A 22778-nucleotide genomic window follows, 5' to 3' on the forward strand; every position below is an offset into this window, starting at 1 on the left:
AAACTAAGCACAGTCATTCGTAAAACAGTGGCAGTGTTTACAGTCTTTTGGTGGCAAACTCAAACGGGAGGAAGTGTCTGTGAGAGAGAGTCTTGCTGCACACATTGCACACTCATTTGTTATCTGAATGTGCCATCAACAACTGTTTTTAAAAGAGTTAAGTTCCCATTTCCTGCCACCACTTTGCTTTTTTCCAAGTTATAAGCCTTTCACCATCTGTGCACATTTCACAGCAACGCTTCGGTTTCTATCTGTCAAGCTAAGGGAAACATTTCTTCATAGCACTTCAGTACTGCTCACTGACGTTCAGTGGGATACATCCTGGAAGATGGTAAAAATCGTTGTCAGAACCAGGGGAATTTCAGAGTTTAGGAGTAAGAATCAAAAGTGTTCACTGCTCATGTGCGCATACATAACTTTCCATGAGGAGCAAACGTGGCAGTATCCTGCATCTTGTTACTTTAAGGTGGTGAGACCCAGCTTGTATGAATGGAACTGTTCAAGTATTCTGCAATGTCTAATGTTAGATTCCCCTGCTGGGAATTGCTTATGAATTATTAGTGCCAGTGATTGCATCATATCCAGTTTGCCAAAAGCAAATACGGGTCTTTTAAGAAGACATAAAGAGGATATATTCATTTCTCTCTCTTTTTTTTTTTTTTTTTTTTTTATACTTAAGTTTAATTCACTGAATTTCTTCAGTACTTTCTCATATTGGAGGGTTAGGGGAGAGAAGAGAGTTCAGTGAGCGCAGTGCTTCATTGGTGTGCACGTGTTGTGCTTTTGTTTTAAGGTGAAATGTTTTCCTGGTCTCTGTTTTCTTTGTAAAGCTAAACTATCATTCTCTCTTACAGTGTTCCAGTTAGTTTATGTGCATGTAAATAAAAGGGAAGAGAAGCATGTTTAAAATGTTAGAAAAAGTGAGACTGCTGCTTTCTAGCACGCTGTGCCTGTATTAAGTGCAAGAAGAAAAAAAACTGGTCAGGAAAATGGAATGTTATCTTTAGACAGAATAGTGTCTAATGAGAAGATGCCCTAGGGTTTTCCATCAGGTGCTAGAAGATTTCTTACCTGTTTAATGATGCTAGGGAATAATTGGAAACCTGAACATGTGAAAGTTCCTGATACATTTCCATTTACTAAAATTAGGCTTGCTTAAAATCATCCTTAATTGAAAAAAACAGCAATGGAGTGTAGCCTGGGAATTACTATTTCTTTCTCTGTCACTCCTTCATAAGTTCTTCATATAATTGCAAAACAACAGGAGGTGAAAGTCAACTTTCAAATGCAGGTATGTCATAGCAATTTCTGCTGCTTTTGATGTTAATAGAGAGAAAATGTTTCTCTTTAGTAGGGGGTGGCCCAGAGGATTATCTGTTCTCCTGGACAAGCAAACTCTTCCAGTTAATCTGGATTAAGCTTGTAAGTGCCTGTCAGACACTGCAGGTGCCTGAGGAGAAACTAAACATGAATTTCCAAATAAAAAATAATGGTGGCAATAAATAGTCGCATTCAGCTAAATGTGAAAAAAGTCTGATATTGCTTGCCAAGTCGACAGTCAGGATGGCCAGCTCTCCCTCTGCTGTCTTCCCCCTCTACTTTGCCATGATGAGGCTACATCTGGAGCACTGTGCCCAGTTCTGGGCTCCTCAGTTCAAGAAAGATGGATCTTAGGAGAGTTCCATTGTGGAGGGTCACAAAGATGATGTGGTGCAGGCTAATGAGCCTAATGAGGAAAGGCTGAGTGATCTGGGGCTGTTTGATGTGGAGAAGACTGAGAGGGGACCTTGTCAGTGTTTATAAATATCTAATGGGTGGGAGTCAATTAGATGAGGCCAGGCTCCTGTCACTGGTGTCCAGTGGCTGAACAAGGGGCAGTGGGCACAAACTGAAACGCACAATGTTCCACATGAATATGGAAAAAAACCCACCTCTTCGAGGGTGACAGAGCACTGGAACAGGCTGCCCAAAGAAGTTGTAGAGTCTCTTTCTCTGGAAATAGTCAAGGCAGGCCTGGACACTTTGCTGTGTAACCTACCCTTCAGCAGGGGGTTGGACTAGACAATCTCCTGAGGTCTCTTTCAATCCCTGTAACTCAGATTTTTTTTACCATTTGCTTTTTGTGAGGATATATAAAAAGGCAGGATGTTGGGTTTTGTTTGTTGGGTTTCTTTTTGTTTTAGATTTGACTTTTGTCATGCATTATAGTAAGAGAATACCGTAGACATCAACGCTTCCAATAAATGTGCAGTGAGCAGAATCCCTGAAAAAAGCAGTTACTGTTCCTCATGCTGAGTGGACTGCCAAGCAAATGGTGTCTTTGCCTGAATCATCAAGAGATCTCCTTAGACTCGGTTTTTGCAAGGTAAAAATAGAAAAGTCTTTAACTGGAATTGTGACTGTTGTGTGGAAAGACAAGAATGCAAGAACTGAACATCCTTGTTTGTTGGTTTGAAGAAAAATCATCAATCTATGTGGTCCCTCTTTAAACGATCTTTGCACTCTCACCAAATTGAATCATAGAATCACAGAATGGCCTGGGCTGAAGAGGACCATTGCAGTGCTTAGACACTGTAGACATTGTGCTTTAGTTTCCTGAGCTAAAATCTGGATCCTTTCTGTTTCTCTAGCTCATTTGTAGGCAAAAACTGTTTTCATTTCATGGAACTCGCAGCTTGCCTGCCACGGCCTTCAGGACTAGCTGTGATCTGTAAGACCGTCAGCATAAGCACCATCCCGCTCAGAGTCCCTTGCCCCACTGAGGTCCAACCTGTGGTTTACCTTTCCAGGGCCGCATGCCAGATTGTATCATACAAACTCTTGAGATATTCTAAACCAACCATGGCTTTCTCTGAAGAGCTGAAGAAATATTCAAACTGAGATGAAATGTCTGTCTGGTAAATGGGCTGCGCTACTGTGTCCCCAGTGTCCCCCATCTTTCCATTTAGATTTCTCTGATTCTAGCAGTTGTGGTTTCTGCAGAGAACATGGCACCTTCTGCTCCCCAGGAGGTCCTGTTCTCTGAGGACACAAAGACTTCTCTTCTTTGACTTCTTGACTGCCCTTGTCTTCTTTTTCCCCTTTAGAATAATTTCTATTAATTTGCAGTGCATACCATTATATATTGTTCCTTTCCTGGGAAAGGAAGGAATCAAACTGATTATTTCCTGGCTCTAGTAACCTTCTTGGCACCTTGGTACCTTTTTACTTATCTTGTTTTACAGAGTCCTCAAATTGTCACAGGATGTCATGCAACTTTCTCATTCACTCCTCAAAGTCATCTGTCAGATGTTAAGTGAAATGCTCCGGAGCAGTATTATACAAACTTAAGGAAGGACAAAAGTAGCACACAACATGAGAATATGCAGTTCTCAGTCTCATTGTTATTTTGCTTTTTGTGGTTTGTTGCTGTAATATGATATCTGCTCTCATTACACAAAAATTAATGGCAAAACTTCCCTTCCTAAGATGAGACTAGCAATTTCCAGGAATTCCACATCAACAGCAGCAGGCAAAACCCCAATTTCTAGACAAGTTGAAAAGTTGGCAAAAATAACCAGTTGTATTTTTAGCATTTATTCTTCCATCTTATAAGAAACGTTTATTATAAATAGCCAGCTCCCACTGAATCCCAGGGCTATGGATCAAATTTTACCTCACTGTTATTGCTGCAAAACCAGTATAATTCCATTTATTGTAAGGGATTTATGTCTAATTTGTAGCATGTGTTTTGCATCAAGGCCAAAATTTGACAGCACATTTGAATTTGCCTGATATGCCATCATGTACAAATAGTGCAGGGACCTGGCTACAACCTGGCTGTGTAATTACTGCTTGGCCAATTAGATACTGACTCTAGGGAACCTACTTTATCAAGGGGGGCGGACAGGATAATCTCCTGTGATCTCTTCCAATGCCTGTACTTCTGTGATACTCTTGACTGCTGGAAATAAAACTAATGAGCAACTGCATTAAGGCATTTAACATTATTCTAAAAAATATTTTTTCAGCCTCAACTGATTAAATACAATTTGATTAATTCCCTCTAACTTTCATCCTATGGTCATGAAGGGGCTGTTCTTGCAAGGACGAGAAGATTGCAAAGACAATTTATACAGAAGTACTTCAGTAGTAGTAGGGCTGCTGGTGTGAAAGGAAGGGCTGGTAATTTAGAATTCCCCTTGGTGCTCAGATTAGCATGCAGCAAATATTTGCTAATGTCAAAGCTTCTTGTTAAATTGAAAGCTCTAGCTAGCTTCTTCCCTTACTTAATTCCAATAACTTCTTGTGGAAGGATTTACACATACATATGGTTGTACTGACCTGTGCTCTGTCTTCCTATTTAATTCACTTACCTTTCCCATGACATTGGTGTTTGTGAAATACAGGAGATGCTTACATACCACATTATGTATAACTAGAATATTAGAAATATAAGAAAATTCTGGTTGTGAGACTTCAAACACAGTGATAAGAAACAAGGTAAAGTTCCCAGCATATTGTTTGTTTTTATACCATCTTATAGATGCGAATAATCTAATATGAATAAGGATCAGGTCTGATTTATGAGAGAAGAAATGTATTTATGTTGTGGAAAAGAAAACAAACATATTGTAGTTAGCTCTTCAACGCTTGCACCATAGTTGTCACCCTGATCCTTCAAAGCATTTTTCTCAGGAAAAAGGTAAGGGAAGATGGTAGTCCTGGTTGTTAGAGGAGCCAGTTTGTTGCTGTGCCTCTGCTGATTAGCCAGTGATGGGCATGTAGAGAGGCTCTCACAAGACCCTCAAGAGTATGAAATAAACTATATGAAATCATCTCAAACATCCTATTGCTATAATTTGGAAGGGATTTACTTTTCCCCAACATCTGTAAATCGCCATGTATTATTATATTGTTAAATTAGTTTTTTATATTATTTAACATTTAATCTGTGTAATAGGTATGTATTCACTAGGTGACAACATTTCAGCTCCCAGATACATTCATGCAGAAGGCCTGCAACTCCCATCTGCAGGGGGGTAGTAAGAAGGATCCAGGGCACTACAGGCCTCTCAGCCTGACTTCAGTGCTGGGGCCAGTGAGAGGACTAGAAGGAATAGCCTCAAGTTGTGCCACGGGAGGTTCAGGTTGGGTATGAGGAAAAATTTCTTCTCAGAAAGAGTGGTAATGCACTGAAATGGGCTGCATAGGGAAGTAGTTCAACAGAGATTTAGATGTTGTACTATGGGACAATATGGGGAAATATTGGCAATGGGTGGACAGTTGGGCTGGATGATGTTGGAGGTCTTTTCCAACCTTGGTGATTCTATGATTCTACAATTTTTAAAGAAAATGTACCATTCCTTAGGTGAAGTTGGGAGTTCTGAAATAATGAACGTAGGATTCTTCCCACAGGGAGCCAAAAAGCATGTCCCAGAAGAGCAAGCAGATGACAACTTCATTTCTAAGCCAGGTGGCTTCCCCTGCAACTGCCCGCATAAACAAACTTAAAAAGCGTTTCACACAAAGGTATTCAGTGATGGGCAGCTATGCTGGCAAGTCACCAAACATAGTTTGAAATGTCAAGCAAAATTTTAGTTGTTTCTCTCAGTAAGCTCAGTCCTTAGACCTGGCAGACAAAAAGGTTGCTGGAGAACCTGCGTTCTTCAAAGCATTTTTAGGAAGCACATATGCAAAAAAAAAAAACAAACTTTAAACAGAGGGGACAATTTTAATAGCTTCTGAAGTAATTTGTTCATCGTTCATCAAAATTAAACAAAGCTTATCATCTGTGGATATGGAAGCATTTTTCTGATCAGCACCTTTTACTGAGAAGTATTTTGTTGGAGTTGATAAAGCTTTTAATACAGAAGTACTGAAACCATGCGTCACACGAATACTGACATCTCTGAATGCATGGGAATAGTTTGTGAAGACAGTTGCCCTGTCTATAATCCATTTTAAAAGACATCATTTGAACTGTCTTTCTATAATTAAATGAGTATTTGAGGTAGTTCTGAACAGATGTTTACTGCTATCGTATTCATTGTGAATGACATGTTAAGTATGACATGGAGAGCTGAATGATGATGATTGGTATGGTGATTATAACAGAACAACTTTGTGACTGAAGGATTACTTACCCCCAGACAAGAGAGGGATTAAAATGTTCCAGCTGAGAAGAAAAGAGACTTCAAAAGTGTTTCTTAACAAATTGCTCTGAGTGATTGTCAATACAACAGTTATAGGGAAGTGTTTCAACTCTGTATTATTGCATATATGAAAGAAACCCCAGGATCTGCTGCATATGGATCAGAGCAATCTGAAGTACAGATATGAATTGAGCAGAGGATGGCTTGAGAGCAGCTCTGAGGAGAAGGATTTGGAAGTGTCAGCTGAGGAAAGATTCAACATGAGCTGGTGATGTGCACTTGCAGCCCAGAAGGCCAACCATATTCTGGGTTGCATCAAGAGAAGCATGACCAGCAGGTCAAGGGAGGTGATTCTGACCCTCTTTTCTGCTCTTGTGAGACATCACTGGAGTGCTGCATACAGTTCTGGAGCTGCCCACACAAAAAATACATAGAGTTGTTAGAGCAGATCCAGAGGAGGTCTACGAAACTAATCAGAGAGCTGGAGTACCTCCCCTATGGGGACAGACAGAGAGCTGGGGCTCTTCAGCTTGGAGAAGAGAAGGCTCTGACACCTTATACTGGCCTTCCACTACTTGAAGGGGGCCTACAGGAAAGCTGGGGAGGGACTTTTTAATAACAGCATACAGCAACAGGACAGGGGGAAATGGTTCAAAACTATAAGAGGGCAGATTGAGGCTAGGTATCAAGAAGAAATTCTTCACTGCGAGGGTGTGAGACACTGGAACAGTGAGGTTGTGAATGTCCCCTCCCTGGAAGTATTCAGCGCCAGGCTGGATGGGGCTTTGAGCAATCTGGTCTAGAGGGAACTGTCCCTGCCTATAGCAGGGGAGTTGGAAAGATGATCTTAAAGGTCCCTTCTAACCCAAACCATTCTATGATTCTCTGAAATCACAAGGTTAGGCTTCAGTTTTTTGATGCTTCTTATGCACTGAATTATTAGGTGATGATTTTCTTTACTGGGACTATGCAGTGCTGCCTTCTCAATCAAAATGAATACAAATTTAAACCGTTGGGTTTTTTTTCTGTACGTCATCAAGTAATAACATCTTGGTTATAACCTTATGAACCTTGGTTATAACCTTTTGAACCTTATGAGATATCCTCAAAACAGCTAAGAAAGTAGTGTATTGCTTTACTCAGTCTTCTGAATAACATGGAGGATGTCAGCAAAGAGGATTCTGGCAACATAATATTTCTGAGTTCTTTAAAATATCAAAATGACTGGTAAGGAATGAGTACGATGATGTCTGGACCAAAGAGGGAGCTTTCTGGGTAAAATAAGCCCTTTAGCACCCATGTGTTTTGCCCTGGAACTGTAAAGAGTGAGCCAGATCCATAGTAGTTTAGTTCCAGTTTGTTATCAAGCAGACTTGTACGTGCAGAATGTTTCTCTCGTAGCATTATAAAAGCTGATCAGGACTCCTGTTTGATATTTTTATTCTTGTAAATTGCATGGATTGTATGGTTTTGAGCAGAATATTACATTTCTTTGCTGAATTTTGAGTCTTTTTGCGCTCTTGCAAAGTCTTTGTAACTTCACCAAAATCTTCTCTAGATTTCTATCTAGATTTCTCTATCTGGTGACACAAAAGAAAAGTGGAAAGAGACAGTAGAAAACAAGATTTAAGAAATAAGCATACTTCATTGTCAAAACAACAAGAAATAGTGTTTCCAGGTTACCTGAGCAACAACCAGCCCTTTTTCAAGATAAATACGCTAAATGATATGGGAATAAATATGATTTCTAATAAGTTCACCAGCTCAATTAGGTACAAATAAGCAAATATGGCAAATTGCAGGGTGCTCTCACAGCAGGATTTGGGAAGGAAGCAAAGGTATTCCTAGGCCTTCCTCCCTGGTAAGTGTGTTATGTGGCAACGGCTTTCAGGTCTTCAGACACCCAGGCTAGTTAGCAGCCTTGAGGTTCCAAGATAGTTGGCTGTTGATTTTTGTGAGGGTTTTTTGTTTGTTTTTTTGAAAACTGTCTTCAGAATATGGTCTGCTAAAATATCTTCAGCTTGTAATGTTGTGCTACCTGTTGTTTGGCTTGTAAATAGACATTGAAAAGATCCTGGTCTTCATAACCACAATTTGAGGTCAGAAAATATAAGAAAGAACACAAATCTGCTGTAACAAGCATATGAAGCAGCTGCCATTGATAACTAGTGGTCATTGGAATGTATTCAGATCTTCTGTCTGATTATACACCTCCATCTCCATTACTGTTACACATGTGATTAGCAGATCTTATACAGAAAAAATGAGTTCATTGGAGTGAAGAGCTTCTTAATTGTCTTGGACTCATCTGGCAGTGCACCTCTGCAGAGATGGATGCAATTCAGTTTGCTGCTCTCTCATCTGAGTATTTTCATTCCTCTCTTTCAGACTAGCATCCACTGTTCAAGAATAGTCAGTAGATGTTATTTCAATATGTTTATATTGGTTCAGCTAACATGATCTTTCAGCATTTTAATATTAGTACACATTCAAGACATACTACACTCCTAACAGCACTGTGGGTTTATTCTTTTTTCTGTTTTGCATTTGTGGGAGTTTGGCAGTTATGGTCTGCCTACTGACATCGGGTTATTTTTTCAGTCTATACTATTCAGCATCATATATGTTGAGAACTGTTTGAAACCACAACACCATAGAAGTTTAAAGTTGCTGTGACTTTAAAACCATTAATTTCTTCAGCTGGGGAAAGAAAAAAGAAAGAAAAAAGCACAACAGAATAAAAAGGTGTAGCTGACCAGCCTTGTTTTCAGAAGAAGGCAACCTCCTAATGGAAGTCTGATGAACTCCCTTCCTTCAAGTATTTCAGAGACAATGATTTTGTTCTAAAAGAAATTCTTTTGCAACATGGGCTTTTCCACCTGCTTCTCAGCATGTGCATTATATGCTATATCAAAGCACTGTTTCGTGTATGGCAAACTGTTTTGGACATGGCTGCAAAGAAGCCAATTACAGAGAGACAGAAGGCTGTATGGACTCATTACAGTTCAGAAGGAAGTTGGTAAATAGTTTCAAAAGTTTCAGATTTGTTTTCACACAGCCAAAGCTCTGGTCACTCACACTCCTAAGAAGTCCCATTATTTAATTCTGCGCTTCTTTTCCAAAGAAAAACTTGTTATTAGGAGCTGTGAATGATGAGGTTGGAAACATTTGAACCTATTACCAGTACAGGTGATGTCCTCAAAACTTCTGGAAAGAGCCAGCACATTGCTTTGCTGTTTCATGATAACTTTTTCGAGGGTTCTTAAATGAACTGAATGTTGTGTTTTCAGAGCTGCTTAAGCATCTTTCCCCTGGCAGAATACATTATGAACTAGTGATAGATACATAGCAAAAGCATTTTCAGATTCACCATTTCAATTAGCAGAATCTGTCAATCATTTTCAGTAGCAATAGTTATTAAATTGATTAGCATTAAATGTATCAAATAAACCACCATACATGGCACAGAGCACTGTGCTGTATGCAGGCTGCCAACCTCTCTGCTTCCTACTGTAACAGCTGGGAAAAGCCATCCTCCACAGTAATCTAAACCATCTCTCAGATGATACTTTAGAGAAATTTCTCTTTGTGCTTTTTAAAATGTTTTCAGTTATTTAAACACCAATTTTTTGAAATGTTGGACCTTTCTTATGTGAGTGTATCTTAGCACAGGGACCAGAAAACAGCCCTTGATTAGACCTTGCAGACCCTCAGAAAGTCTGTTCCTGTGCTGCTCTCCAGATTTGCTGTAATCTTTTTTAGGTTCAGATGAGCATTTCCCCCCCAAGAGTTATTACTCTTATATTTTTCAGCCTTATCATTTCAACTCAGTGACCGTTGTCTCTTCAAGTAAAATATGATTTTATTTTCATTAATCTAGAACTGTCTGGTTGGAAAGCCTGGCATCCCTCTTATCCTCTACATAATTTTACATCCCTCTGAGGCCAACCTTCTAGTCTCAACTGTCCTCTGGTTTGGGATGTCCCCAGTCACTTGTCCATTTATAACAAAAAAACGCCCAACTTTGCAGCTTTTAACCACTCTTTAACATCTTCTTGTAGTCTCATTCAATGCTTTCCTTTTCTGTATGCTTGTGATGGTGTTTTTCAATAGTTTGTATGGATAAGGCAACTGATGCTTAGAGTTAGAATCACAGAATATAATGGTGCACAGAGAGCAGGACTTGTCCATCACATAGGAAGGAAAGAACAGAGAATCATTCCCTGCAGTAGGCATTGCAGTGTTGTTGTGTTTTTTTTTTTTATGTTTGCAATTGCAGTATCCTGTTTTACCTATAGTTTGCTTTTTTTTTCCCTTCCTATATAGAAAGCCAAGTTTGTGTTGATAATTTTGCACCCAATGTTAGCAGTGCTTCTTCTGTAGGAGACAAACTCTTTGGAATAGCCTGGCATTGTTTCACACACTTAACTTCTGTTCCCAAGTGTCCAACAATCAGTTACCCCAGCATAATTTCTTGTTTTTAAAATGTCAAGAATAATGAAAACTAATTTTTCCTCCTTCACAAATCATATGTTTTACAAGTTAATATATAAGAAGTTAATATATAAGAAATAGGAGTTCAGTTTCTCCTCATATGTTCACAGTAAGCACTCACAGAACTCCCAGTTCTGTGTCACCGATTCTCCAGTGACAAATACTCATCACAGTCTCTAAAAACATAACTGTCAGCAAAGTCTACCAGTTTTCAGAATTTTAATAGTAATATTTGTATCTGTTTCTTTCTATACAGAACATTTCAAGAATCCTGCTACATACCATACCAACAGATTTCTCTTTAGGACATGACCTCATGCTTTTTATTTGTATCTCCTGAAGCACCTTCTTTGTATCAGTGAATTTTTTGTCTTTATTCAAAGCTTTCGTGGGACTGCGTGTCTCTGAGGAGCTGAGGTGGTGTCTGTGATGTCTTTTATACATGCTTCTTTTGATCTATCCTTGCTCTTGATGTATATATGCTTCAGGCTAACTTCATTTTTTGGATGAGGTTTTCTGTTACTTTGAGGTGGCAGTGTTGAGGTTCTTGGCATGTGATGGTTCTGTTGGCAGTTCCTCCCAAGCCTTCTCTCTGTCATCAGGACAAAGTTTGAATTAGTTAGGAAGATGTAATTACATACAAACATACATGCACATATACTGATTCTTTTGCGGTATCAAAAATTATCTTATCTCAGTCCAGCTTTCTTCCAGCCTAGCCAGAGACAGGTTTTGGGGTTTTTTTTTCCTTTTCTTTCTTTTGCTTAACATTTGCAGCAGAAGTCTTTCTTCTTTAGCTGAACTGCAGGTAATGCTGTTGAATAAATGTGCTGCAGCTGTCTTGATATTTAGAGCCAGGGAAGAGCATTAATTTTATGAAGTCCACTTTACATAAAAGTCACTGACATGGTTTCCCTGGTCTTTTATGTTGAAGAGGAAGAACTCACAAATTCTAACTTGTTGTTTTTCACTGTGGGAAAGAAAAAAAAAAAAAAAAAAAAGTGTCTTTAGCTTTACCTTTAAAAGAGAAGAAACACTAGAACTGTATACAAGGGGAAGCTCTCTTAATACCTCTTGGGCTCACAAAGCAAAACACAGAAGCTTTGACGTATGTACCTTTCCTACAGTATTGGGTGAAAAAATCCCTCCAGAAGATGTATAAACACTGTTTTCCTCCAAGAAAAATCGGATACTTTATGTATGCATGCCAAAAACAAAAGTCAAGTAAGACAATTTAAACTAACATCAGAAAACCTTTTAAATATACCTAAGTTTGTACCACTTAGATGGAACATTTTAGTGTAGACAAACCTATGGCACACATTTTGTTCCAATTCTGTAATTGCTCCAGACTGACTGCTTTAAAATGTACCCTTGAAGCGGTGCTAGCTATGATTCTGGTATTATTGTGCCCAGGTGAGTTGTGGCTTGAAGCTGCTGTTTGTTGTTAGCAGTGTAGACTATTCAACAGAATAAAAAGGTTTATGCGTGCATACATGTTCATCATACATGCATATGCTTAACTGGCACTGATACAATCGTATGCATTTATCAGTGTAGCATGTCTGTGACTCCATTAATCTTCTCTCTAACTTCCATGTCCAGACTCTTTGCCATCTTTGTAGAGCCCTCCTGTGGGTGTTTACTTATCAATTTTATCTCCTTCTTATATTGTGGAGCCCAAACCTTCCCTGGGTGGAGGTGAGGCCATACCATACCAGAGCAGAGCAGAACAATCTCTTCCCCTTGCCTGTCTGGCAATGCCAGCCAAGATAGCAAGTAGAACTTCTAGTTTTCAGTTATAAAGTGCAGAGTGTTTCCTCTGTAGAACAGCTGTGTTTAGGGCTGCAGCCTTTGTGAGAGGGCTGAAACAGCAGTGCTAACAGCTCTGCCCACTGAATTTTGTCGATAGCAACCTGTGTTAGAGCTCTGAGGTCTCAGGAGAACTGGTGCCTGCAGTACATCCCCACACAGCTGCACAACTGAACCTTTGCTGCCTTTCCAAGGCTGGGGAGTGCTGAACAGGTGTCATCGAGTGCTTGCATACTCCTACAGCCCCAGTAGAGCTATGGGCATTGCTGTGCCTCTTGGAGCCTGCCAAGCTGTTGATGGCTGCCTTTGGTGAGCAGTCAGTCTGGGCCAGGTACAGTGTCACATCCACCTGTAGATCTTGGGTACCTTTTGATAGAAAATATTAGATTTAATATTTTTCTGTACTTTAAGAATACATAAAAATTACATCTGCCTTAAATGTTCGGAGTGGTGAGGTGCTGGAACAGGCTACCCAGAGGTTAGCCCTGTCCCTAGAGGTGTTCAAGGCCAGGTTGGATGGGCCCTAGGCAGCCTGGTCTACTATTAAACAGTAGGTGGCCCTGCATGAGGCAGGGGGGTTGGCAATTCATGATCCTTGAGGTCCCTTCCAACCCTGGCCATTCTGTGATCCAGCAAGTCATAAAAAGTAACTATAAAATAGTTACAATGTCTTTTCAAAATTTAGCTCTGTTCTTGCCCTGTAGTAATGCAAACAGTGTGCAGACTTACCCATCTATCAAGGGATGATGGAGAGTCATTGGGCACAGCACCTCAGGCTTCAAAAACTACATAAAAATTGTGGAGGGAAACTAGAAGGTAGGTGTAAAATATTTATACGTGGAATTTATGGTAGCAATGGAACTGTAACAAGGCTGTGTATTTCTGTTACACAAGACCTAGCACGAACCTTAAATAAAAGATAAACTTAGTTATATGAAACACAATGGCAGGGTTCCCACGAATTATCATATTTAAAAAACAAAAACAAAAACGAAACACCCTTAAAATAATTAAAATTACAGAGGCTGTATCTCAGAAAAGGTCATACATTATTTAAGGACTACATAGACTTTGTAACTGAGGTATCAACAGATCCATAAAGAAGTTGTCTACTGATACTGAATTTTTATTTTATTTTACTCCCAGTGTTGTACCTTTAGCAGTTATTTTATTTAAGCCTTTTAGATTTCTCAAAATTGAGAGCTTTTCTTACACTAGGTTTCTTTTCAATACAGACCATGCAGTTTATGTATTTGAAATGAGAAGAAGCAGTAACAGTTATCCAACTCCAAAGGCAGGTTTCAACAGTGACTCACTGTGAGCTAAACTTTGCTGTGTTAAATGCGGACATTGCATCATATACTTTAACACAACATCAATTTTACTTCTGCTCTCCAAAACCAAGTTACTGAAAACCCCACAAGTTATTTCTGCCCTTGAAGTCTCATTCATACACTTATCATGACACTAATCTTCTACAGCTGTGTTACAAGATTCAGTTTTTTAGGAGACTTTTCTGAGACAAAGAAATGTTATGCATAGTCAGTCACACAAATCCTTGTGTCCCTGCTATCACAGACTGAACGTGAGACTGGTACATTCCTCAAAGCTTATTTTCCTCCTCTCCCTCAGCCTCACTGTTTTTGTTCAGCCTGCTCTGGTTTTAGTGCAAGCATCAACTCACCCAGGCCTCCTGACCTGCTCACTGACAACACCAAGATGCCCTTTCTGGTCTGCACGTCTAAAGTCCATTAGTTCACCCTGTATGCACAAAAGACTGATGAAGAAGGTGCAGCTTGAATATCTGTGCTGAAAAGTCTGGTGTATGAATTGAGAGAGATGAAAAATTACAAAGCAGTAAAGACTTGGGCTGTTGACCTAGGACTCTAGAAAGTATAGTTTAAAAGCCCTTGCTTTATCCCTGTCTTCATTTTTCTGGGTCTCATTGGTGTGCATGTTTTGCTGGTGTCAAGCTTTTGTCCTGGATCTCCTTGTGCTCTTGTGACTGTCAAGTGCAGAGCTGCCCTCATGCTGCTGCTGAGGAAGGCTTTGAAACGTGTATGTGTGTGTACGTGCCTGTGTGTGCATGTATGTTTGCCTGGTGTATGCATATTGGGAAAGGATGAGAAATAACTTTTCTCTACATCTCAAAGCCACATAGAGAATAAAGGCATTAAATATAGTCTTTTCATCCAAAAATCTTGTATGGCAGAGGAGCCAAAGGTTCCTACTGCCTCCAGGAAGAAAAGGGACAGCTCTCAGCCTAGTTTCAGTCTGGGAGGTGGTAACATCTTGAGATCCCACAATTTTTTTGTTGTATGGAGCCAGCAGGGCATGCAAGCATGTCCCAGGATAGCCTAGAATTGTTGGCTCACAGAGCTGAGGACTCCAGTTAGCCAAATCCTCCAGATCAGCACAGTCTCCTGAGTTCCAGTGTGAGAGCCACTCTAGAAGCTCCTGCATGCTATAGATGGCTCAGGAATATGTATGAACGAACCTAGCAGAACCACAGAAGAATCACTAACATCAACTTTTAATACTGCAATTATTTCCCATATGTATTTTCCATGATTGTTGACAGCTAAGATTAATATTTGAATGAGATAGGGCAGTTCAGTTATTGGAGCGAGTCAGACTCATTTACTAGTTTTTTACCAGTTTAGGTTGTGGATGCCCCGTCCCTGGAGGTGTTCAAGGCCAGATTGGATGGGGCCCTGGGCAGCCTGGTCTACTATCAAATGGGGAGGTTGGTGGCCCTGCATGTGGCAGGGGGGTTGGAGATTCATGATCCTTGAGGTCCCTTCCGCCCCTGGCCATTCTGTGATGCTGTGCTAGTTGAACTTTACCAGTTCATCTCTTTGCTGCCATTAGTGGAAAGAAAAGGTTTTGTATCATATGGTTTGTTCTCATTTCTTTGAAAATAATTCAGTGGGCTTTGAAACAGTGGCAGTATTGCTTTCTGCTAGGTTTCGTGACTCTCCAGATAAGTTAGGGAGGGAAGAAGATATCAAGATATATGAGGAATTGTAGTTTGTACTTGGGTAGCTACATTTATTTTTTCATCACAGCATCTTAAATTGTTAATTTCAACTTCAGTATTGCCCTTTAGGAATGGACTGAGTGCTGCTAGGAGCTGTGCAGAAGGTTACAATCCCTCCATATCTGCCTGGGCTGAGCTGCATGCACGACATCATGGGTGTAGGCTGGCACAGAATGGAGCAGCAGCGCTGCCACTGAAGGGAAGGTCCCAGGTCACCAAGCAGCTGGTCACTTAGCATAGTGCTGGATTTGCAGATATGACTCAGCTCTAATAGCCCTGGAGGCATTTACAGCTTTCAAGGAGTGCTGGGGATGCCTGGGTGCAACATTCACGCAGATCACGAAGCAGAGGAGCAGAAAGCATAGAGGAGCTGCTACAGTCACATATCCCCTGTGTTCCTGGCAGGCTGAGCACCTCTCTACCACGAAGCTATCTGTGCAAGAGAGTAGCAGTGCCAGTGAAAGGGATACTAAGGCACACCAGGCTGCCCATGAGAAAATCTTATTGTGTCAAATAATTGTTGCACTAACAGAGCATTTCAGGACTCAGCTAACTTGTTATTCCCCTGCAGTCAGTGAAATGGTCAGGATGATGAAACAAGCATTTGTGAAAACATGTGACCACCAGTGTGTCACCAGACAAACTCTGCTCAGATGCAGAGCTTCCACTGGTGTGAAATCAAAGCGGGATATGTGCATGTGCATGTTTGTGATGTATGCGTGCAGCTAGGAAGATAAACTGTGCCAGATATTTTCCATGTTAGAGGTTGGACCCAAGTCCAAGTACAGCTGTCAGATAGCTGTGACAGTCCCATACCTGTTCCCATAAACATGTCCTCTATACGGTTTCTTCTTCTTCTTCTCTTACTGGGAAGGACTTGATGTCCTCCTTTCTTTCCAGAACAGGGCTCTGTTATAATCTTGCTGGTGTGAGGGTGTCAAAAGGGGAGTAATATGGGATAATTTGCAGTGCTTTAGCTGTTCCTAGAAGAGTTCTTATTGGAGACAGGATTATTCTGGCGGAACTAGAATTTTGGTAGCACTACTTGTCCTGCTCGGAGAGTACAAGAATAAACTATCATGACAGAAGTGATTTTTACCAAATTAATAGTGTCTGCACACTGTGGGAACAGTACAGGACATTTTCTCAATAAAATCTTTCAAGTACAGCTTCTGTTAAAGTTGTTTTTCCTGCCTCTCCTTTAGAAGCACACAATATCCCTATGTAAATAGCTCAGTGCAGAATGTGTACTGGGGGAAAGAGGGTCAGCAACTTTGCAGGTATGCAGGATTTCCTATATTTATCTAAAGTAATTACAGTTTTCATTACAGTCAAATCTCTTGGTCCTATTTAGTTTGGCTTCCACATTTTTTGGTCCTCGATCATTTTTTTTTTGTTGTTCCACTGGTGAAATTTATTGTTTTCCTGGTGAATCATGACCAAACTAGAGCTGATAGAGGCAAACAAAGAAAAGAATTAAATAAATAGGAAATGCAATGGGAATATAGAAACCGCACAAAGAGCTCTGATTGTCAATTGAACTGGAAAGCCATTTGGTGATTATATTTCTAGCATTACAGTGATTCATTATTGTTGCTATACTGTTACGCCCTCTTTCTACCCACTTCTTTGTGGGAAAGGCAGGAGAAGCAAACTGCTACCAAAAGCACCCAACACACATATTCAAAAGGGAAATGAAGCCTCTTGGAAAAAAGAAGAAAAAGTGCTATCTTGCAGAACAATGGAAAGATTCAATCTCATGAGCCAAAATGGAGTGTGAAATCTACATGTCTGTCTAGTCTTCCTACACAGTTATATTATATTCAGTGCTCCAGGCTTCATTCATGAAGAGTTAGAATTGATGAACTGCTTTTCATACCCTTTCACAATACTAAGCGACCAGGAAATGGAAATGGAAAGTTTAAATAATGTAATACATGAATGTCAGAAAATCCAGAATTAGGAATGTGTGGCAAATGGTGTACCTCCAGGCAAAGTGTGTGTGATGACCTGGAGAAACGGCGACCAGTAGCTCTGGAGTAGTTTACAACAGAGAAGATATGACATAAAAACTGCCTGCAGTAGGCAGCTGGACTCCTGGGGGCAGTGTACCGTGGCCTTCTGAGGACATCAGGATGAGGGGAGCACAGCTTCAGCCTCAGCCATGCCGTGCAGATGCATCAGGAGAATGCAATGGGATGGGGATGGGAGATGAGGGCGGATGAGGATGGCTGTGCAGCCCAGGTTCTGGGATTGCTTTAATATAGCTCTTCTGGGTTTTCAAAGGCTGATAATCAGGATATTGAAGAGAAAAATTAGATGAACCAGACATTTTGTAGATTTGATTAATTATAGAAAGTTGATGCTCATTTTCTCTTGTTGTATTTCAATATGAACACACTAATCTTTGAGGAGAGCGTTTGTGTAATATTGGTATTTACCTTCTGCCAGAGGGTTCATCTTCAAGAGGGCTTCTTGTTGCACATCAGTCCTTCCTCTCAAACTGTTGGTAAGAACTACAGTTGGTTGCTTTTCTTTGATTAGACTCATTAATTGCTTTATGAAACCATGGAACATGATTACATTACACTGTTGATGTACTTAATTTCCTTTATCGTTCTTTTGTTTAAGTATCCTTATGTCCTTTTGGAATAGGCACACAGTATATTCTGAACACAGAGGTGGGTTTTAGAGCACTAATAACAGACTTCAACAAGTGTTGCTACCAAGCCAAAATCTGCAAAATTGTTCTGAGTGGGAGGTGTGCAGTGCTTTAGAAAACTTTTATTGACTCTGGAGGTTGAATTCCTTCCAGCTTCTGCAAACTCAGCTCTGCTAAAGATATTTTTGTATATTCAGGAAACAAGTCTGAGTATTCTTTTGAGCAATATGTCAAAAAATGACAATAGTGAAGGAAAAATGAAGCTACAAGCAATGTAGTTGTTGGGTACAGCTGAATATTGTGAAATACAACACCAGTTTGTTGTAATAAGTGGATCGTGGCTTACAGGCAAATCAGTACTGTGCTAATTTCAGAATAGAAGTCTGAAATTTGTACTCAGAAGACCATCTTCATTGCTGTGTAGAAATTGATATGCATATCTGTTGCTACTAAGATGGTGTCATATCCACAGACATTTCCAACAAATTGATTGAAGCGCTTTCCAGTAGCTTAAAAATGTTCCACTTTTCCTGATTCCTATTTGATTAACTATCATCTTGATTTCCACATGAAATAATCCTCTTCTATTTGTAAAATAATATTCTTTACATTCCACCAGCATTTCTCATACCATAAAAATTCCATATCACTAGCAGTTTTTTCCTGCAGTTGTTTCCTGTTTTTATTTCTTCACCACAAAAAGTAATCTTGTGTTTTCAAATCATCTGCAACTGTCAGCCACTGCTTTTATTTCCTCTTTTATATGATTTTATAATTTCATTCTGTATTTGCTTCTCAGGCTGCAGTTTAAATTTTTGCTCTTTCCCTGTTTGGCTCCATGGATCAGGTGGTCTCATTGCTCACTAAGTCATTCCCCACCTGTATATTTTTCTGTTGGCTTCTCCTCTATACTTCATGTCTGAGTAATCTAAAATATTGTATATCATTCTTGTTCTACTTCTTTATCTCTGAAGGACAGTAATAAGGCAGAGAAGAAACAAGAAAGGCAATAATACTGGTTAGATATATGTCTTAACAGAGAGAAACTAGAGACTAAATAGTATAGACCTCCTCAGACTGGGAAAGAAATGAGAAAGGAGGAAATAACAGAAGTCTATAAACCCAGAAGGGGGAAGGTGAAAGGTGAAGATGAGTGGATAATGTTATCGCAACAGTAGGAAGCCTGAAATGAATTGTCAGGTAGCAGGTTAGACAAAGACTTCCTTTCCACAAAGCACAATTAAATAGTGAGACTTACTGCCTCAGGAGAGCAAAAGTATAAATGATTTGAAAGAGGATTTGACAGGATTGATGGAGAAATTATTAAACATGATGTCCTGAAATCCTCTGAACTGCAGATTCCAGGGAAGGATCCCCCTATTTATATGTTCTTCTTTATTTATACTTTCCAATATCCTTTCTCTGAAAGTTGCCCACTCACCATCAGGGGCAGGGCTCTAACTCAAGTGGGCAATGCCATGTCCCTGCTCTGTGGCGTTGCTTGTACTTGAAATCCTGATCCCAGGCAGCTGGCACCCCTCAGCAATGGAGCTGGGGAGCAAAGTATGTCAATTGCTTCTAAGCCCATAGTTGTTTCTTTTTTTCCCCACAAGCAATGCTTAGCAACTAGGAAAGTGTAGTTACACATCGGAATGTAGTATGTGCTCCGATGTTTGATTTGAGAATGATAGTACAGAGGCCTGTGTTTCCTCCACAATACAGAGCTGCAGTCCAGCTCTCTCCAGCAGAGAGCTTTAATGAGAACGCTAGAGCCTCCTTCAGGTCCTCTGGGAGCTGGGGTTTGGAGAATGTGGCCCAAAGAGACGACTGTTAGGAGGAACCACAGCTCAGCAGACCATGGCTCAGAGGGACCACAGCTCAGCAGGCACCACAGTTCAGCAGGACCACAGCTCAGCGGTACTGCAGGTCAACAGGACCATCAGCAGCAGCACCACAGCCTAGCCAGGAGTGAGGCGAGTGGGGTGAGGTTGAAGGCTGTCATTAAATGCACAGAAGCAGAAGCCACATCCAAGAAGGAGCTGTGCTATAGCAGGTTTCCTGTGGTAGAATGAGTGCAGTTGGAAGCGTGGTTTCTTCATGCTGTGGTTGTCTGTCTTCAGAGCACAAATGTACCATGATTCAAATACAATTTCCTTTATTTTTCAGAGCCTCGTTTCTTTATTTTATAACTAGCATCTCACAATCCACAATTGTGAAAAGAAGGAAACAAATAAATGTGTATCTTGCCCAACGTGACTTCTCTGTTCTCCTAGCAAGATTGGCTTCATTGATTAGTTATTTCTTCCCTTATTAATCTTCTCCAGGAAGATTAAATAGGAGCAAACTTACTTAGCATGTATATTGGTCTAATTTGGTCAGTGTTCTAGACATGCTTGTTCAGTCTTTATTCTTCAGTAACCTCATGTTAAGACAAGATGATCTAACCAAAAGTATTATTTGCAAGCTTCAGTAAGGGAGAGAGATGAGAGAAACCTGAAGCACCTCAGACCTGAGAAATCCCTCAAACTGGAATGAGACCAGAGGAGACAATGTTTAAGATCCAAGTACAGATTTAAGTATGGACGTGGACAAACAAGAAAAGCTCAGCAGTGACTTATAAGAAGCTGATAATTGGTGGCTGACACCAAGTCGGATGCAGGGCTGTGAGGCGCTTTGCCTGCTGGGCTCCCTGGCTGGGCCATGGCACCGTGCTGGGTGTTGGCCCATGTGCCATCTATTCCCTAGCCACAGCTTGATGAGACACAGGGAGACTTTATTTTGGGCTGTGTGACTGTGGTGGGGACAGACCCTGTGCTTGGGAAGTGACAGCTGCCCCTGGATTGGACCCCTGCATGGAACAGCTTCAGGGACAAGTAGTGAGTGTGATAATCCTGGAGCTAGAAATGAAACAAGGTACAACAACAGCAGAGTGAGCCTGCCAACAAGACAAAAATTAAACTCTGATTTGTTTCCTGTGTGTTTTCTCTTGCTTTTTTGTTTCATTCTGGTTCTGGAGGAAAGGCTTGCATGGCCTACCTTCTGCATGCTGCAGGGACACAGTGAAGCTCAAGCAGATAGCTGTCTGGGGAGTGACCTCCATTTCCTCCAGAGCTGACTGTGCTACCAGGAGTTGCTGTCAGTACCTCTGTCTATTCTGGCTAGCCTGGGACAAAACTTCTGTTCAGTAACTAATGGCTTTTTTAAAAAAACCCTTCTGTTTTATCTTCCAGGGTTTGGCATGACCACCCCAGCCACCGTTGGAGGCAAAATTTTTCTTATATTTTATGGCCTTATAGGATGTGCAGGGACCATCTTGTTCTTTAACCTGTTCCTGGAGCGCCTGATCACTGTCATAGCCTATGTCATGAAGTCCTGCCATGAGAGACAGCTGAGGAGGAAAGGGGTCCTCCCTCACGACGGCCGGCGGGGCTCGGGGACCTCGGAGGCAGACAGCCTGGCAGGCTGGAAGCCCTCAGTGTACTACGTCATGCTGATTTTGTGTGTAGCATCACTCATCATCTCCTGCTGTGCCTCTGCAATGTACACACCGATTGAAGGGTGGAGTTACTTTGACTCACTGTACTTCTGCTTCGTGGCCTTCAGTACCATTGGCTTTGGTGATCTGGTAAGCAGCCAGAACACCCACTATGAGAGCCAAGGTCTCTATCGCTTTGGCAATTTTGTCTTCATACTCATGGGGGTTTGCTGCATCTATTCCTTATTTAATGTGATCTCTATCGTCATCAAACAATCCATAAACTGGATACTAAAGAAGCTGGACTGCAGGTGCTGCCATAGATGCCAAAGAAAATTATTTCGGTCACGGAGGAACGTGGTAATGCCAGGAAACGTGCGCGGCCGGAGAAACATCTCCATCGAGACTGACATCGTCAATGAGAGCGACACAGATGGACGCCGGCTGTCAGGCGAGATGATCTCAATGAAGGACTTCCTGGCCTCCAACAAAGTTTCCCTGGCCATCATGCAGAAACAGCTGTCTGAAACTGCTAATGGCTATCCACGGCAAATGAGCTCAAAGCAAAATGGATTCTCTGGTGGAGTTGGAGCCCTAGCGATTATGAATAACAGACTGGCAGAGACGAGTGTGGATAGGTAATATAATACAGAACAGTATTATAAAATAGTACAGGAATAACAGTGAAGCAGTGTGAAGCATTTCAACACGTACAAAAACAATGTGGATCATGTGGATGTACCTAGGGAGAGAACTGTCCTAGGGAGATGGTGAGGTGGGTGTGAAAAGCATACTTTCTGTTGGAAGACCACTCACATGTTTTTGGGCTGTCACTGGCTCCATGAATTGCACCGGTCTCAGCCTTTCTCCCTCCCCTCCCTTCTGTGCCTCCAACAGGCCATTACAGGAGAAATTCAATTTAGCCTTCAAATCAATTTTTCACATCCTTTGCTTTTCTATTTTTGTGAAATACAGATTTCAAGATACAAAATCTGTAGTATTAGAACAAATCGAGAGTATCTTCTGAACATATTCTGAATTCAAAGATTGCTTTGAACTTTCTGTCTTAACTCTTTTCATAGTTGTTTTCTGAAGGTAGCTTATTTAAGACTAAAGGAGGAATCATTATAAGCCTTTCTCTGTCATATTGCAGATCTAATT

The 22778-nt window shown here is 40.8% G+C and overlaps 1 protein-coding gene across 1 annotated transcript in view; it reads left to right on the forward strand.

The window, feature by feature from the left end:
• Positions 1–22563, forward strand: part of KCNK13 (potassium two pore domain channel subfamily K member 13) — a 50978-nt gene extending 28415 nt beyond the window's left edge. Inside the window, exon 2 of the mRNA XM_042869897.1 lies at positions 21373–22563. Within this exon, the coding sequence (XP_042725831.1) occupies positions 21373–22259 (887 nt within the window). The 3' untranslated portion in view covers positions 22260–22563. The remainder of the gene's footprint in view (positions 1–21372) is intronic.
• Positions 22564–22778: the final 215 nt, after the last annotated feature.

This window comes from Lagopus leucura, unplaced genomic scaffold (assembly GCF_019238085.1).
Source record: "Lagopus leucura isolate 7727_CA_CO unplaced genomic scaffold, USGS_WTPT01 Super-Scaffold_1, whole genome shotgun sequence".
NCBI lineage: Eukaryota > Metazoa > Chordata > Aves > Galliformes > Phasianidae > Lagopus > Lagopus leucura.